This window comes from Salmo salar, chromosome ssa04 (genome assembly GCF_905237065.1).
Source record: "Salmo salar chromosome ssa04, Ssal_v3.1, whole genome shotgun sequence".
In the NCBI taxonomy this organism is placed as follows: Eukaryota; Metazoa; Chordata; class Actinopteri; order Salmoniformes; family Salmonidae; genus Salmo; species Salmo salar.
The window spans coordinates 49,579,119-49,599,030 of NC_059445.1; the positions used below are offsets into that span (position 1 = coordinate 49,579,119).

The window sequence follows — 19,912 nt, forward strand, 5'->3', positions numbered from 1 at the left end:
CACCTGAATTATTACAACCGTGTCTACAATCGGATCCATAGACAATAACCGGGGACTATTTCAATGTTGGCTCTGTTCTGTATTGCCTTTATTGCATTAGGAATAAGTCCCTGATGTAAAGAGATTATGTGAGCCACGATGAAGCTGAATGACGGCCTCCTGGTTGTAAAAGATCTGATGTTAGTTTGCTGTAAGATTTATGACTGTGCTGGGTCCTATCATTCACAATCACAGATCATCTGTGAATATCCCTGTCAGAGCTCCATATAGAATCACAGTGTGCGTCTGGTCAGTGAACTAGCCAGATATCGTGGCATACTCATTTGAAAAAGCTACTATATGTGAAACATGATGATTTAAGTAATTATTGTCCATTTCCCTCCAATAACAGGTTATCTTTTGACATGTTGCACCATAAAGCATTAAACCATGTCATGGTGCCCACAGGCCTTCAGCAAATCACTACCGGTCCTCAGTGGTATACGCTTAAAACAAACAGTCAGGTTTTAAATTATAATAAATACTTATTTAATGATATTGAAAATATGACTTTTCAGATTTTTCTAAGACCTACAACTGCATTTCTTCCTATATGAATTGCATTGGACACAGTGCTTTCAGTGATTCCATGTGATAGCCCCATATTGTTGAGTGAAGTCATGGTTCAGAAGGATTCAAATATCACAAAACATAATTTTTGGAGTTCAGCCCCAGAATGTTAAGTTGCCATGTTGTCTCGTTAGATTGAAGTGCCCGAGGTTGATTCAAGAAGATGGGTCATGTGTTTAATCTCATGGAATGCCATTACCCTTGTGTAGCGTGTAAAATCATGTAGCGCTTTCTACAATGGGACCATATTAAAGCGCTTAAAGATTCCATTCACGCACCAGGCCACAACAAATGCATTTTCAAGCCCAAGCTAGAAGAGACAAGGTCAAATTGGGGGAATAAAATAGTATTTGCCTCTCTTCCTCTTGTGTATTATCCACCATGAATAACTATGCCAGAGAATAAATATATTTATGCCTGAAGTGGATAGTCCTATTTTCTTGGCAGAGGTGCTTGAGAGTGTCGTATAAGGACCCTGTTGGCAAATACGTGCTGTCAACTGAGAGATTACACAAGTATGTGGACCAACATTTCAGTTATTTTATGTATAAAACAGGCCAACCGGGCTCTCGTCAATCTGCTGCTCAGTTGAACATACTGTACAAACCTGCCCGGTCTGTAAAAAACAGAAGGCCTTTTCCTTCCTCATGTCTTGTGTCTCACCCAGGCTAGACAGGAGTTACATTGATTCACTTGACCTCCAATCCAGTCAACAGACTGAGTGGTAAGACTCCCCTTTACCATATGGTTCCCATACAATGCATACAAGTCCTCATCCACAGTGTCTATACATACGGTGGTTCATCATATCTTGGAGTGGAAGTTTAGGTTTATGAGCTGTGAAGGACAGCTGCTGTAAATAAACATGTATTAATGAAGAGATTGGATACGTCACAGTGTACCCTTCAGGTACGTTCCACTTGTTTTCTGAAGGGAGCCAAGCCATGGGGAAGGACTGTGCAGAAGAAAATGTTCCTCACAAGCATTAATGATGAACGTTGTCATTGTACAAGGGGGTACTGTATGGTACAACTGTTGCCAAAAGCAAAAATAGTTGATGTGTGAGATGAATAGGCTACTCCAAATTCTCAACCTTTGGAAGTAATTGCGGTAGTACTTTATACATGGGGTTTTATTTTCAGAGATTATTGCAGTAGCCTCTGAGGGGTAGGGGAATGGGAGCCGCTCTTCTAGAGTGCCTGAGTGCTGTGTGTGTTTAGCCTCGGTGGTGTTACTCAACACCAGGCATTTTCATTGTGGCTGGCTGATATACCTTTCTATATGCTGAGAGCAATTTCAATAATAGAAGGTCCTGCTGTGAAAGAAATTGTGTTAAAGCCTTTGGCATTAAGAGCTTTCTCATGTGTTTTGCAAAGTCCCAGTCTGATACCGTATATGTGCTAGCTGAACATCCCTTAAGCTCCAGTGTTACGGTTATGTGGCTGGTGCCAGCAGGTTTGTTGTGCACCATTGTTGAATCACTTCAATTCACATTTTTACTTAACGCTCTATTTTTATAAGTGGTTCGGCAGCTAAAAACCCCCGGAAAAGATAACCGTTGTCAATAATTACTGGAGCTATCGTAAAGCCATAACAGAGACTTACATTGTGTAAGGGTGAGGAGATGGGTAAAAGGCCACATTTATGTTGTTTCGCAATAAAACTACGTTTTTTTTATATTCAATTGAATTACTTTTCTATCAACTTTTTCTTGATACCGCTATGATCATTTTAGAACGTTGCCTTTTTTGTCTGGTGTCACATAAACATGAAACGAAAGGTGATGAATGAAATATGCAGTATTATCCTCCTAGATTGTGGATAATACTACAGTACTCATCTGTAGCCATGCAAAACCAGGACACACTAAACTGAATCTTCAAATTGCCCAAAGTCGGGGTTTGCTTTATGTAGGGAGATGACAGAAAGTACACCACGGAAATTTACACTCGCTCTTTCTCTAGCTCCAGCTGGCTAGTCCAGCTTTTGCACGCCACGTAATCCATTTTCATTTAAGGCCTTTCTCTGAATCGAAAAACTTTCTGATAGGCCATGTGTTTAGAGACATTTCTACGAAATGTCAGGTGCACTGCCAAACCTCACACGCCGACCCTCACACCAACACACGCTCAGACAGAGAGGAATGATTTGTCTGCTGAAAATGCCAGCATTACTTGCGCTTATATAGCTCCGTTCCCATCTCTCTCCATATGCAGAAGGAATGTGAGTTTTGAAGTAGAAATGTCAATAGTACGGAAGACATGCATAATGCACTATGTCCAGCACTTGAAAGCAGTGGGGTGAGGGGGACTGCAGGGCCAGCCCCTTTGTTCTGTACTCTCTCCCATGTCTAGTGAGACACTGAGCCATGCTCTCTCCCCTCTCCAGGTGAAGCTAATGTGCTTCCCCTCTCAACTCAGGTTCCCTTTTAGAAATAGAATGGGTATAACACAGTCAGGGCTCTTTGCACGCATTTTTCCATTTTTTGAAATCAGAAGCATTGTGTTGTTAAAAATAAACAGTGATCCATTGACATTGCAAGTCGACGTGATCATGTTTTGTATTGACAAAATGAAAGGGAAAAGAGTTTTTGTTTGTTTGTGCATCTCATTGCTGTGGGAGGAATCAGGCTGGCAATAACACTTGTAGACACATGCTCTGGAGCCAAGGTCATCAATAAACTGCTCTTTTGCCTGGACCAGGGCCTAAGTGGGTCAGCCTCACACCTCAGTGTCCCTGACACTGCAGACAAGATGCATCTCCACTCAGATCTGTAGCCCAATGTCCCGCTGTCCTGATTTAATCTAACCTGATGTAGTGTTTTTAATGCAGCGATCTTGTTCATGCAGCCAGTTCTATCATCTTCAATCTGGCTCTCTTAACTGCACATAGTTGTTATTCAATCTAAACCATCCAAAACTGTTCAACTATATTATTTGACTGACATGAAAGATGTTTATGCTGCTGTGTAAATCCTGCAGTGCGGTTGTGATTGAATGTGGCCTCTTTTCAAGAGACTGCAGCCGGCTTCTTTATGGTACCATAATGTTGTAAAGTATTACGTTGTCCCACCTCTTCTCTGAATCGACAGCCTGTCATGAGGTTATCATAAACAATTAATAAGGAAGGGCGTCTGTAAAACGTCAAACTATGTCAACTTCCAAGCAGGCTGACGGAGTTGAAGGAGCTGCCCTGGAAGTGTATTTCTAATGTGCCTCTTTTGTGTTGTATTGTTGTCGAACTCTGAGTGGCTGCAGTCAGGCAGCACTTATAGAAGCTAGCTTATCTAAGAGAGGATCAGTGAATGACCTAGTCTTAATAATGCATGTGTAAGTGTGTACCCAGTATATTTACATTTTTCAAGGATAAAGCATGTCTGCGGGAGGTCAGGTGTACTTTTAAGACACTTTCAATCCCGCCAGGGGTTTTGTCTTGAAAGCACGCGCTCGGAAGGAAATTCCTGGAAATGGAGTTTAAGCCACTTGTGGTAAATTGAGGCCATGTTATGGCCTGGCTTTGGAACATACTGGATGATTAGAGAGCAATCTCAAAAAGAAGGCTTTTTCTGAAGAACCTTTCAGAAGTGTACGTACTGTTCCTCTGAGTACTCAAAGGCTCATGTTTACACCTCAAAGGCTTGGTTTTCTGTAACAAGCGCGAAAAGAACAAGTAAGTGGTAGCGCCAAACAAGAGACATTGAACATAATGCTTTGGAAACATGTGCAGGGGTTTTTAGGGTAATGTTGGAGACAAATATTGTATTTCAAACACTTTTCTATTTGTTTGAGTCTGTTTAGATTTTGGCATACATTCTGGAAACTGTGGTGTTCTCCATGTTAGCCCCTTACAGGTTTAGAAGCATAGACTTGGTTCTTAATCTTCTCATAGTATTCAGTCATATTTTTTCTGGTCATGTGTGTGGTCTACAAAGCATTCTTCAGATCATAGATCACAACATATTATGTTTTAAGTTTAAGATTGATCAAATGTTATTTGATCCTTTTAATAATTAGCCATTTGAGCCTTGGATTCTTTCGTGGGAAAACTACCCTCCCAAACAACTTACCCTTCATACATCTACAATAATCATTTCCCCTTATCTGAGTTCAACCTGCAGAATTATGTTAGATGTTACCTGGTAAATATCAATACTCTGGAAAGGGAAATGATGGAAGAATTGAACAATTAAACTGAATGAATGGCCATTAGATCAATGGAGAGGAGTGCTCTTATCAGATTACTGCAGGTCCAGACTCCAATCTGCATTATTCTATAATGCTTTAGAAGTGGTCCTTGGCATCTAAACGCTGATGTATAATAAGCAGGAGTAAAACGTATCACACAGACAAACAAAATCAATACAATTCAATTCAACCTCTTAGGCCAAACGCAGGACTCTGTCATTAGTCTCTTCGTACACAACTGAGAAGAGTTAATGCAGACTTGTCTCTCTAATTGGGAGGAAACTCAATCATGATAACAAAGTTGGTAACACTTCCTATGAATACACTCAGCAAAGGTACCCTCTACATAGACACTAATAACTACTCACATAACTATGGAGTAAAGCAGGGTTTCCCAAACTCGGTCCTGGAGCCCCCCCCGGGTGCACGTTTTGGTTTTCCCCGTTCACTACACAGCGGCTTCAAATAAACAAAACTTGAAGAGTTGGTTATTTTAATCAGCTGTGCAGTGCAAGGGCATCGTAAACAGGCTCTATAATGCCGTATGAAGCGAGGTGGTACAGTTCCCCATGTGAAGTGCTTGTGTTACCATGAAAGTGTAGTTATACAGGATTATGTCCGGATGGTTTTGTAACTCACATTAAAACATTAAAAGTATTTTTTATGGCATTAAATATCATTTTTACATTTTGTCATTTAATCCATCTAAATATACACTGCTCAAAAAAATAAAGGGAACACTTAAACAACACGTCCTAGATCTGAATGAAAGAAATAATCTTATTAAATACTTTTTTCTTTACATAGTTGAATGTGCTGACAACAAAATCACACAAAAATAATCAATGGAAATCCAATTTATCAACCCATGGAGGTCTGTATTTGGAGTCACACTCAAAATTAAAGTGGAAAACCACAACTACAGGCTGATCCTTAAAACAAGTCAAAATGAGGCTCAGTAGTGTGTGTGGCCTCCACGTGCCTGTATGACCTCCCTACAACGCCTGGGCATGCTCCTGATGAGGTGGCGGATGGTCTCCTGAGGGATCTCCTCCCAGACCTGGACTAAAGCATCCGCCAACTCCTGGACAGTCTGTGGTGCAACGTGGCGTTGGTGGATGGAGCGAGACATGATGTCCCAGATGTGATCAATTGGATTCAGGTCTGGGGAACGGGCTGGCCAGTCCATAGCATCAATGCCTTCCTCTTGCAGGAACTGCTGACACACTCCAGCCACATGAGGTCTAGCATTGTCTTGCATTAGGAGGAACCCAGGGCCAACTGCACCAGCATATGGTCTCACAAGGGGTCTGAGGATCTCATCTCGGTACCTAATGGCAGTCAGGCTACCTCTGGCGAGCACATGGAGGGCTGTGCAGCCCCCCAAAGAAATGCCACCCCACACCATGACTGACCCACCGCCAAACCGGTCATGCTGGAGGATGTTGCAGGCAGCAGAACGTTCTCCACGGCGTCTCCAGACTCTGTCACGTCTGTCACGTGCTCAGTGTGAACCTGCTTTCATCTGTGAAGAGCACAGGGCGCCAGTGGCGAATTTTCTGACAAATGCCAAACGTCCTGCACGGTGTTGGGCTGTAAGCACAACCCCCACCTGTGGACGTCGGGCCCTCATACCACCCTCATGGAGTCTGTTTCTGACCGTTTGAGCAGACACATGCACATTTGTGGCCTGCTGGAGGTCATTTTGCAGGGCTCTGGCAGTGCTCCTCCTGCTCCTCCTTGCACAAAGGCGGAGGTAGCGGTCCTGCTGCTGGGTTGTTGCCCTCCTACGGCCTCCTCCACGTCTCCTGATGTACTGGCCTGTCTCCTGGTAGCACCTCCATGCTCTGGACACTACGCTGACAGACACAGCAAACCTTCTTGCCACAGCTCGCATTGATGTGCCATCCTGGATGAGCTGCACTACCTGAGCCACTTGTGTGGGTTGTAGACTCCGTCTCATGCTACCACTAGAGTGAAAGCACCGCCAGCATTCAAAAGTGACCAAAACATCAGCCAGGAAGCATAGGAACTGAGAAGTGGTCTGTGGTCACCACCTGCTGAACCACTCCTTTATTGGGGGTGTCTTGCTTATTGCCTATAATTTCCACCTGTTGTCTATTCCATTTGCACAACAGCATGTGAAATTTATTGTCAATCAGTGTTGCTTCCTAAGTGGACAGTTTGATTTCACAGAAGTGTGATTGACTTGGAGTTACATTGTGTTGTTTAAGTGTTCCCTTTATTTTTTTGAGCAGTATATTTTACCTCGTTGTTTTATCAAATGATTCAATACATTTTTGATAGTTTAGTATGGATCCATTGATTCTAGTTTGACTTTGAAACCACTCCAGACATCATGAGAAGGATAGCCATGCATCTTCTAATCTAGAACAAGCCCTGATGAGACACCTGCATCCTCCAAGATTTGGAAATTCTGTTGCTTTGGAAATTTTTACTAGAACCGTTCCATCACACAAGCAACCAGCAATAGCGGGGAAAGCATTTCATTGGCTTTAGAAATATAGATTGATTTAATGCAATCATGGCTATCTTTTAATTTCATTAAGAAAGCTTTGATTTGATTTTGGTACTCCTTGTATATAGCTTTATTCTTGTATTGGTTGATCTTATTGCAAAATTAGATTTTTTTCAAAATTGTACTTTGGAATGATAACCTTGTTTCATGTGCTAATTAAACTTAAAAAAATCCCCCAGGCTCTCTCCAAATTGAGGAAAAGTGAACAGTAAGTGCTTTCGGAACGTCACAAAACTCTCAGACACTTATCAAGCCACTCAAAAAAAGACTCAACTCTCTCTCGCTTTCTCTCTCACTTTCTCTCATGCTTTTTCTCACGCTTTCTCTCTCCTTTTCTCCCCACAGAGCTCCCCAGCAGTCCACCAGCTCAGTTCACCTTCAGACCCCTCCCCCCACCTCCACCCCCCTCCCCACGCGTGCACATGTGCCCGCCCAGCCCCTCACGCTCACGTTTCTGAGGCACTGCAGAGGAACACCCTGCCGGCTCGGAGCCAGGCGATGGACGGCGATCCCACTCAGCCGGCCGACAGAGACAGAGGCCAGCTCCACAACAGCTGGGCCCTCAACAGCAACATCCCCCTGGAGACCAGGTAGGCCTCAGCACCTCCACTCTCACCTGCCTAGTAATGGGGTCAGTGCAGTGTGGCAGACACCATAACAGCTCTGTGGCCGTACTTTCCCCAGTATTGAGTCATTCAGGTCTCTTGGTCTCTTTCCCTCCATGTTCTTAATCACCGTGACACTGCGGTACCAGTAACTTGGATCCACAAAATAGCGCTAGCTTTGAGAAAAGTCGACTGAATGGATATGTTGTTGGCCTGAGTTAAGACCCCTGTGACTTCAGTCACAGACCTCTCAGACTTCTTTAATGATTCACACTTGATAGAGATGAATCATGGTGTACATTTATAATGAGGGGTTGGTGGTGCATAACTAAATCATATTGCTTTGATGAGATTCAGGGCTAAGGCTTTTGAGAAGTGAAGTGGTGTACAAATCCAAATAACATAAATAGATGCATTGTTAACGGAACATATTCAAGATCAAGGCCTTTCCAAACCTTTTCACGGCAAAAGCCTGTTCACAATTAGCGTTTAAAGAAATGTATCAGATGTAAATATAAAAATTGCTGCTGTAGTTGTAAAAGAACGGTTGTCTACAACTGACTAGCTGTTTGCATAGCCACATGTGACAATTCATGAAAGAACAACTTTTTTGGAAGTGTATCCGTTCATCCCAAAGAGGGTTTTTAATTTTTAAACGGACCTCCAAAGAGAGAACCACTTCAAGCGGTCACCCTTTATGAACGGGCTTGTCTTCTTGTGATCACTTCCCCAGAATTTAAAACTGTGCCTGTCTCTGCCGGGCTAGATCATTTGTGTAAATTCCAAGCTTCCAAAATGTGAACTTTATCCCTTTTAGCGTAAGAATTATCTTTATCCTGCATTAAAACCAGTCTGCCAGATGAGATTATTTGTTTATTTTTCTTCTATTTGGTCTGGTAGATTATGGGAGATGAAAGCAGTTGAAACAGAACAGACTGTGACAGGTTAGTAGCTAGACCAAAGATTGTCTATTATATTGACAAGATAGACATGTGACCGCTCTAACAATGGAAGGCAGGCGGGAAGAGGCAAGATCAGGTGGGAACATTCTAGCCAATGAGAGGGCAGATACGCATGTGAACAGGCCAGAGAGATAGATCGAGGACTCATCTTTGTGTCTGTGCCATTATAGCATCTGTGACGGCATTGGCAGCGCCGTTGGGGCTATCTCCATTTAAAAGTAGTCAATTTTCTTCTTCTTCATTGGCTAATTGCTTCCAACTCATAGGAATCCCCACCCAATTGACTACTTTAAAATGATGGAAGACCTCAATGGTAATGTCCAGGGCTAAAACGAGTTATATCCATGATGAGTCCTCTATCTATCTCTATGACCACAGGCACAACGCTGATATAGAGTCGTTCTATCAGTGGATTCGTAACAACCTAACCATTATGAAACTTCTATTTGATCAAATAAGCCTCACGTAGCAGTTAGCAATTACATTTTGATGACCAAATTCGACCCTCTCATTGACCTCCATACAAAAATTCCTCACTTCGTGGCCTTATTTTCTTGAGCGGAGTAAAACCTCTCGCTTCGCCTCTTCCTCTCTGTCTACACTCCTAATTGATAGGAAGAAACGATGGCTGCCAACAGCTGTCAGATCAAAGGTGAAAATACAGAAATACAACATTTCAATCCATTAGATTTACTGTAATGGAGAAAGTCATTGTGGGTAGTTCAGAGGTTGAAAAACTCTATTATTAACTTAAAATGAGTTGAGCTCTCTATACGCTTCTTCCATTTTCATGCTTAGAAAATGGCAAATTCAATTACTGTACACCACAAGTAACCAGGTAAATCTCTCCCTCTTCATTTGATGTGGAACACAAAACCAATCAAAGAATTTCCCGCTTGTTATTAATGACAAGCTTTGTTTGGCTTTGTATGGAGGAAAGGGCTTTAACATGCAAAGAGAGACCACTATGACAGGAAAACTATGGAAAAGTAAATGAATCATATGAAGTAGAGAGCCTTTGTCAAGATTGACAATTATGCTGTCTGCTTTTTGAGATTGTTTTTTATTTAAAGGGTTGTCTGTGAAATGTGAAATGAGTTGCTGGCCTATTTTTCTATTTCCCATTTGTTTGGTAAACCCAACAGTGCTTGGTGCTTCATAAATGTCTTGTAAATTGAAAATAAGCAATCCTATCAGAGGTAAACAACTTCTTTCTGTTGACTAAAATAAGTTGACATGTCGTCTTCAGAAAAACAATGAAGCATGGGGTAGCGGCATCAGTAGGGCGAAACGCTACATCATAGAGCTACCTGAATTCACAAGTTAAAGGGTTTGATGTTTGGGGTATGTTTTCCAAAAACAAATGAAATCACCAAAAAGGTGTAACATGTTATTTACATAAAACAATATATTTGGTTGTAAAAAAAGAAAGCTTCTCCTTTAATTGAGTTTCCCGGCCATTGTGGGTAGATTCAGTGGACTGAAGCAATCAAATGAATGGATGCAGGAGCTCCATGGTTGATAATACCTCCTCAAGGAAGCCATTACTCAGTTGGCATGAGAGGGTGTTAGTAAGAGACTAGAAAACAAGGGTCTACCTTAGGCATGTTTTCACCCCCACGCTTTGTGTTCAAAACATCCATAACGTCTCATAGGTCTATCTAATGTACAACAGTGACAATAATGACAAATGAACACAATTAGGTCTGCAGGAGGGGTAGTGGTACTTGAACATCTTAAATTTGATGGAGTAGGTAGATCCTCCCTCCCTTATGGTAGATCTCATTGACTGTGCTCATTTAGGCCCCAAACGTATGTAGAGGTCACCCACTCTGCATAGAAGATGAGGAAGCCACCATGCTTGATGTGGCTATATGCTGACTTTCTGTTCTCACCTAAATGAACCATGTTGATTAACCTGTGGTCGATATTCAACCTAATACAATGCCACCATTCATGTAGATCAGCAGATTGCTATCCAATACCTCCTCTTGGCCTTGTTTATCTCATCATTGTCAATTGTAATGAGATTGAAAGTTTGATGTGATGGCCAGATATTAATAACACCACCACATTTGATATTTTGTCTTTACATTTAGACAATGGTAACAACTGTTATTACTGCACATTTGCTCTACAGGCTGGGTGATGTGCTGTTGACATAGTTGTAACACTTTGCGCTTGCCTTCGCCCAAATGAACCAAAATACTGAATATTTATCATATTTTTGTTGATTTCAGATTTCTGTGTTGTCAATTCTCACCGGCAGACGTTACCAATTATGCATAGCTGCCTTCCAATTAACACTGTATACTGTAGCATCAAGTGTTTTTCAGACTCCTAAAATGACTAGAAATGAGGTGCTCTGTATCACCCACCTCCATAAACACCTTCAGATTGCTATTATGAAGAAACGTTCCCTATGACATCTGGCCAACGCACATAGAGGCATACTGTACCTTCACAAAATGGCAGTTTAACATAAGATACTACCTCATCAATAGAAAATACAGACAACAGAAGAAAAGTAATCAATTATAAAGATCAGTGATCAATAGTGATCCTCAGATCATCATTACAGACGTCTTGGGGGGGGGAAACAAGTATTTTAATGATCCAATTTCTTAGTTCCTCCTCCTGAACACCTTCCTCAAAGCATCAAAAAGTATGGGATAAAAGCAGTTAATTTCTTTTGTCTAAATGACATCAGCCGAGTCGATACACTGTTGAGAACACAAAGACACTGATGAAATGGCACTGACACAACATCAATGCAATTCCAGATTTCTGTCACATCAGCATAATGACCATATTCAAGACCACAAGCATATTCTTCCTAATTTCTTTCAATTACACAAAGACAGGAATTGATTAGTCCTCTATTGACTGTTTTCTTGCTCTTAATAATGCATTTTTCAAGTGTCAGCTACAGCACTACAACAGACTCAATATCCCAGACAGTCTGGAGCTCAGTCCTGATCCAAAATGGCTGTCCGCTGCAGGGACTTAATATCCCAGACAGTCTGGAGCTCAGTCCTGATCCAAAATGGATGTCCGCTGCAGGGACTCAATATCCCAGACAGTCTGGAGCTCAGTGCTGATCCAAAATGGGTGTCCGCTGCAGGGACTCAATATCCCAGACAGTCTGGAGCTCAGTCCTGATCCAAAATGGATGTCTGCTGCAGGGACTCAATATCCCAGACAGTCTGGAGCTCAGTGCTGATCCAAAATGGATGTCCGCTGTAGGGACTCAATATCCCAGACAGTCTGGAGCTCAGTCCTGATCCAAAATGGATGTCTGCTGTAGGGACTCAATATCCCAGACAGTCTGGAGCTCAGTCCTGATCCAAAATGGATGTCTGCTGCAGGGACTCAATATCCCAGACAGTCTGGAGCTCAGTCCTGATCCAAAATGGGTGTCCGCTGTCCATGACTGAACGATACAATTCAGTCAGTTTTCATGAGTGTTTCCGCAGACCGTGAGGAGGATTACCCAACACCACGGGATGCTGCGTTTACAGTGGCTTGGACAACAAAAACAAACATGTCTCAGATAACTTTATCCCTTTGTGAACCATACTTAAACTTAATTACGCTGTCTACGAAAATTGGCCCAGCAATTAAGCCCTGTGATATAATCTTCTATAAAACTGACCTTTGTACTCTCCCATCTTTAATTGGGCACATTAAAGATAGCGGCTAATGGTATTAAAACCTTTTCTAATTAAGGACCTGAGCAATGAGGGTTATTTTTTCCCCCTTGTGTTCTTCTGTTCCGCTGGTCGGTCTATTCCCTCCCTGTACACTGCCGCCTACAGCTTGTTAGATAAAGGCAGTGGTTCCAAGGTCAAGTTCACAGTGAGGAGGAATTGGCCACCCTTCAGCATTAGCATAAATCAATGTAAGCACAGCATTCAGCATCACTGTCAGCTGTAAGAATTTAATAATAAATGTCTTAGACTCTCTCTCTCTCTCTCTCTCTCTCTCTCTCTCTCTCTCTCTCTCTCTCTCTCTCTCTCTCTCTCTCTCTCTCTCTCCCTCTCTCCCTCTCTCCCTCTCCCAGGAGTGAACATATTAAGGCAGTTTGCCTGTTGGGAGCATTCATTAATTAGATTTAGGATGTATATCATTTGGCCAGGGAGGGAAATGGGATTGCATTCTGAGATTTGATTTTAATGATGTGCATTTCTAGCAGTTTACCAATAACTTAGAAGTACACAAGTAACTAACAGAAGTATATTCTGTTTTGTATTCTATTTAAGTACTACGCAGATGGAAAGGGTATTAATCTATGCATATTTATTCATGTCATATCGACACCATTTTTTATTGGTGCACAAAGGTGTAAATGTTCACACATAAGTGTTTAACAATGAAATAGTAATGTATGGTCATGTGCTATGTTGTGTATATTCTCATTAATGTCAACCTCTTCTGTTGGTGTGTTGCAGGCATTTCCTGTTCAAACATGGCTCAGGCTCCTCTGCCCTGTTCAGCGCTGCCAGTCAGAACTACCCTCTGACATCTAACACAGTGTACTCCCCACCCCCACGGCCCCTACCCAGGAGCACCTTCTCCAGACCCATGTTCACCTTCAACAAGCCCTACAAGTGCTGCAACTGGAAATGCACTGCCTTAAGCGCCACCGCTATCACCGTAACCCTCGCCCTCCTGCTCACATACGTCATTGGTAAGTTGGGTATTTCTCCCCATCTATATTATCTATATTTATTGAACAATTCAGTATAGTACAAAAGCATGACATTTCCGTATGGAGTGATTTCAGTGCCAACAGAAACTGTATTTGAATTCAATATTTTTGAATAATAATATAATATTTGAATTAGTAAATTTAACTTGTATTTCATCATTTGAAACTGAATTAAATTAATATTGCATTCAGTTTTAAATTAAATGTAAATTTAAGTGAATATTCAAATTCAATATTTATTTATTCAGTTTAAATATGGTGCATATTGCATTAATTGTCTGTGTATCAAGTTTACAAACTATAATTTAAAGTTTACCAAAGTTTCATATATTTAACATCTCAGATGCATTCGGATTCAGTTTTAAAATTCAGTTCTCTAAATTCAGATTCAAAACCATAGACATCCTGGTACTTTTCCAGCAAGGAATGGTAGAAGATAATATTTTTTTTATTTAACTGGGCAAGTCAGTTAAAAACAACTTCTTATTTACAATGACGACCTACCCCGGCCAAACCTGGACAACGCTGGGCCAATTGTGCGATGCCCTACGGGACTTCCAAACTCGTCCAGATGTGATGCAGCCTGGATTCAAACCAGGGACTACAGTGATGCCTCTTGCACTGAGATGCAGTGCCTTAGACCGCTGCGCCAGTCGGGAGCCGAGAGAACAGATAGAATCAAATGCCCTTTGTGTTAATCAGGTTTCTGGCGGTTTCTGAAGCCAATGTGGCATGTTGAATTTATTTTCTTCTCATGAATTTGGCTCTAGCGTTTGAACTATTATGACCCCATTCCCAAAAGATAAGACCCTCTGGAACGTGCTTTCTGTTCCCCTCTATGATGCTCAGAGGATGCACAGGAGACCTGAAGACGTGTTAGTTTGACATGTGTTGGTTTGTGTTAGACATGTATTAGTTTCAAGCCTCCTGCAAGGGTGCTCATTATAAGGGTGACTGACTGGGTTAAGACTTTGTTAGCCTTCTGAGCTAAAGCCTAAGTTCTGTTACTTGGATGGGTCTCGAGGAGGAGGTGAAAGTTGAGTGAAGTGTAACACAGGTGATTCGGTGAACACGCTTACATGATGAGTAACTTGTCAGAGACCTGAAAAGTGACATTGTCTAGTGCACTAGAGGCCTGGGTTAGAACCCCATCAGTCAAACTAACACGTCTTCAGGTCTCAGGCAAGGTCGCATGTATGAGGTCAAAAGGGGGTGAAATATAACTAAGGTCCACGCTCTTTTGATGAGTAACCTTGCTGGAGACTTGAAGACTTGTGTTAGCTTCCTGAACTCATCCCTATGGGCTTTAGCTAAGTGGGCTCTAACACAGTCTTGTAACATGCAGTAGATCTGGTTCAAACCCAGTCAGTCAAAAGAGAAAGATTAAATAGGGAGTGGAAAAGCTTTCCTTGGAAGGGCTATGACAGGGCTATTCAACTATATTCTTATGGGGGCCAAATTGTGTTTTTTGTCACACTCCCTTCTAATGTGTCTAATGTTCCAGAGAGTCTTAGCTTTCAGGAATGGGGTCATAATAGCTTAGAGCCCAAACGGTTCAAACGCAAAAATTCATAGGAAGAAAATGAATTCAACATGCCACATTGGTTTCAGAAACCGGCAGAAACCTGATTAACATGGCGAGCGTTTGATTCTATCTGTTCTCTTCTACCATTCCTTGCTGGCAAAGTACCAGGATGATGTCTCTGGTTTTGAATCTGAATTTAGAGAACCACATTTGAAAACTGAATCTGAATACATCCGAAAAGTAGAATATATGAAACTTTGGTAAACTTGAAATTGTAATTTGTAAACAAAGACAATGAATGCAATATCTACCATATTGACAATGAGTATATAAATATAGAATTTTAATATTCAATTAAATTGAAATTGAATTTTAGAACATGTGATTCAATTTGACCATTACAAATGCAAAAATATATAGTATTTAAATTCAATGTCTTAATACAAATTAAAAAATATAGAATATAAATTCAATGTCTTAATACAAATTCAAAAATATTGAATGCATATACAGATACTATTGGCACTGAAATCGCTCTATATTTCCACTTGTATTTACTTTCTTTATCGTCTCATTCTCCAACTATTTCCCAGTGTCATTCTTATTTTATTTCATGCACTAGGATGAATGGATAGTTTCGTTGAAAATCCATCCAAAAGTTGTTTGTGAGTCTGTAAGATACAGGAAGCAAACATTCCTTGAGTTCTATCTGAGGGTAATTATTTATTTCCACGGTTTTTAATCCCATTGAACCTGTACTGGCCGTTGGATTTGTATCGTCATGCCATTTTGGTATTGTAACTGTCATATTGGTTGTGTTCTTGTCCTTTATAACTGTAAACAACAGTATTTGGAGAAGAGACATACAGAAAAGGACAGGTAGACTGTTGCATAACATTTTACATTAGGTAGCTATTGTTCAGCCTTTATTCTACAGTATGAAAGGATGTCATGTACCAGGTAGGTGCTCCAGTAGAGATAGTTATTTATACTTCCCACTGTTTCCTAGAAGAAGAAAATACAAAAACAGGTCCATGCCAAGGTGGTAATGTAAGTAGGCCGACTCCATAACTACATGGACTTACTAGTGTACATTAAGTACGATGTAGTTGCAGTACATATGATATTACACTGGTAGTTAATCTATATGGCCTCTATAATGTCAATTATAGATACATATTGATAGTATTTAATTAAGAGAACACGTTACTTTGTTGCAACCTTGTTTTCATCAGTATCCATTTTAGATTCAGATATCAATGAGGTCATATTGCCTACTATTTTCACTAAGATTATCAATAAACCTAGTGATCAGAGAGCAACAACAGATTGATCGTTTAAGGTCCGTAGCCATGAGTATGATGTCTAAGGCATTGTCTTTCAGTCTGGCATAGTGTTGTCTCTAGAACTGACTGATATTAATATGAGGGCATTGTAACCTTCATGTGCCATGTCTATGGATGGCTCTGACCCAGAGACGTCTGTGTGTTTTTCCTAATTGAGATGATGCCCTTAAGCTTCCAACACTAGATCGATAAAGATCTTAGGGAATGCAACACAGAGCAAGATGGAAGACTTTAGACCTCCAATTTTGATCCTCAGACCTGCAATTTACTAAACTGCATGACCGTGCATGAACACCCCTTTAATAAGGCCATTTCAAAGGTAGCCATCAGCCCGTTTGGTGTGCAGGCGAGGGATAGGGATTGTAAATCCTCCGCTGTCTAACAAACGTTGACTGCATCTTAACAGCTCTCTGCTTTATTATTCATTTGTCTACTATAAATGCTACATTACCAATTTTGAATTGACCAAAAAATCTATATGGCTACGGTAGTAGGCTACATGAATAAAATGCTGATTACATTCCTGAGTTTGAAATACAGTTGCAAACAGCTTTGAAATTAGCAGCTAAATGTTTATTCCCTCTAGTTATTAGGCACTCAGTCCAAATCGTAAATGAACAGATGTACTGTCATCACAAATAATGTTGGTACTGTAAATAAAAATGTCAAATAAATAACAAAGGTGGAAAATCTATTACCCACAAGTCTCTCCTCGGGGGTGACACATCACAAATCTCAATGAACATGGAAGGTACCAGTCATCACAAATCACAGATTTGTGTCAAGGCTCTCTCTGTGCCTTGACACAGGCCTTTATGGCTTTGCTTGATGTCACCATTGGTGTGATCAACCCTGCTATTTATTTATATACTGTATTTACTCTATCTGTTTTGGTTCATGCTAGTCTGGACCCCAGAATAGACATTACCATGGCATTTGTTTGCTGTAGTTGCAGCAGGACCGCAGGGGCTGGGCTGGAGCAGCCAGTTGTAACATTTGCATTGCAGCGATTTGCTGAGCATGCATCCATTCAAGCATGTTTTAAATGGACAGTATTTGTCTTCATAAGACTCCATCAAAAGCACATGTATGCACATTTAGCCATATCAGAAGTAGAATGTATCATACTGTGTAACTGATTTGCAAATCGTTGTGATGTGTTCCAGTTCTAGCACAACAACAAAGGAAACACACTGGCGCATGGGAAGGGCACATTCCACTTTATTCTTCACTTGCGGAAGTTCTCTTTCAAATAACTAAACAAACTTTTCTGATGAGAATGCATTGCTGTTTGTGTAGAGCATCCTTGAAACTCCAGGAGGTTGTGGGGCCAGTGAAAGGTTAAGATGTAAGGACAATCTGCGTTTGACACTTTGTAGACCCCCCACCATACAGCTATTTTGACTCCACACAACACAAGAAGAGGAATGGCTCAAAGACAACGGTGACATGTCATTGTGTCATACTTAGAGGAGGTGCACAAGCCCCAGGGCGATGAATGAATGATGAAAATGTTATGGAGAGGCAGAAATAGAAGAACATGCAGGCATACTGCTGATATAGCACGGTAAGCCACACTGTCTGATTCTGACTGGGAGTAAGTACCAACTACTCCATTCTCCTCAGAAACACTCTTCATTCACTAAGGGGACAACCTGGTGCTAATTAAAATGCTCCAAAATGTCACCCACATACCCAGAGGTGATATAAGCAGAACAGGAAGTTACAGTTGCCTGTTTTCAAAGTCAGAACGCTGTCAACACAGGAAGGAACAATGTCTCCCCTGCCACCTCCACCACCTCCTTCACCCCTTTCTCTCTCCTCCTTCATCTCTGTGATTGAGTAGTCCCACAGCGGTTCTTTCAACTGCAACACTTCACCTGCAAAATGACTGCCAATTCATTACTTTTCCAATTATGTTTATTAGTGCAATAACTTATAAGCAATAAAACTCCTCTACCTTTTGAGGAGTGTTTTTGGTATTGAGTAAAAGAAAAGCCTTAATGAAGTTTAGATATCTCTTTCCAATGTGTATTGAAAGGCTGTGACTCAGAGAGGAGAACAATATTCCTTGGAGAAAATTAAATGTTTTGATTTTTTCAGTTCATTAGGGCACTGTAAAGGATAGCTGTCAGCTGTGGTATTGGTTTAACAGACGGAAAAGTGTTAGGATCAATAAGACTGAGTAATGTCAAAGTGTCCGAGTCAGAGTCTCTGTGAAAGGGAACCGGGCAGCCAAGGAATTTATGATTCCAGGCGACTTGCCTTGAAGGTAGCAGACCTTTCATGCCTCATTGTGATCGTATTGATCGATCCATTTTCTCTTCAGTGTCTCATTAGTATTCTGGTCGTGACTCTATAAACCAAACAATGCCCTTTTTGAAGAGAGAGGAGGCTGGGGTGCAGGGGGCAGTCAGTGAATTATTTCACCCAGTACAGGGAAGTTTAGATCAAGTGCCAATCTCTACTGGAACTGACACCTCTCCTGAAGCTCAGAATGGACTTTGAGCACAGTAGCTGTGGGACTAATACCAATAGCACTGGTATTAGGAAGTATCTTTTCCCCATACTCAACCATGGTTAATGAACCTCTTCCTGTTATTGGCCAACAATAGAGAACGTAGCGTAGGCAGAGGCTATGTGTCATACTGAAACATGCTCTGGTAATGATCAACATAATAATCTATCTGCCATGATACTGTGGTAAGAATAACCTTTAGAGTGTGTTTTTGCCACTATGCCCGCCATCTCTCTCTCTCTCTCTCTCTGTCTCTCTTTCTCTAGTGCCTCTTCTATTCTTAAAGAGCTGATTGGCTCTGGTTCAGTCCCTTAGAGAACATCTTTTTAACAGTACAAAGTGTCACCCGTCTGCATACTGGCAGCCATTTTGACAAAGAGCCAAGTATGACTTACCTTTCATGTTTTGTCCTCTGGTGCCACTGTGCCAATGTGAAGTCTCACCTGACTAAGCAGGTCTTTACTTTCAGATGACTTGCTGCTAGTGTTACAGTAGGTGACTGTGTCCCACATCTTTAATGGAACTCTATTGCAATATTCCATCGTTTAAATTATGGGGCAGAACAATTTTCGGTTCTGGTGCCTTCAGAAAGTATTCACACCCCTTGACTTTTTCCACACTTTGTTGTGTTACAAAGTGTTATTAAAATTGAATTAATTGTAATTTTTTGTTAACAATCTACACAAAATACTAAATACAAAAATTATGGAAAATAAACCACTAATAAATCTTGATTAGATAAGTATTCAACCCCCAAAGTCAATACATGTTAGAATCACATTTGGCAGCGATTACAGCTGTGAGTATTTCTGGGTCAGTCTCCAAGAGCTTTGCACACCAGGATTGTACAATATTTTCCCATTATTCTTTAAAAGATGATTCACGATATGTCAAGTTGGTTGTTGATTATTGC

At 41.1% G+C, this 19,912-nt stretch overlaps 1 protein-coding gene across 1 annotated transcript in view; it reads left to right on the forward strand.

The window, feature by feature from the left end:
- The window catches only part of LOC106603321 (teneurin-1-like), a 187,802-nt gene that overhangs the window by 95,365 nt on the left and 72,525 nt on the right, over positions 1-19,912 (forward strand). The window contains 3 exon segments of the mRNA XM_014196852.2: positions 7,678-7,733; positions 7,735-7,922; positions 13,351-13,589. Of these exon segments, the coding sequence (XP_014052327.2) occupies positions 7,678-7,733; positions 7,735-7,922; positions 13,351-13,589 (483 nt within the window).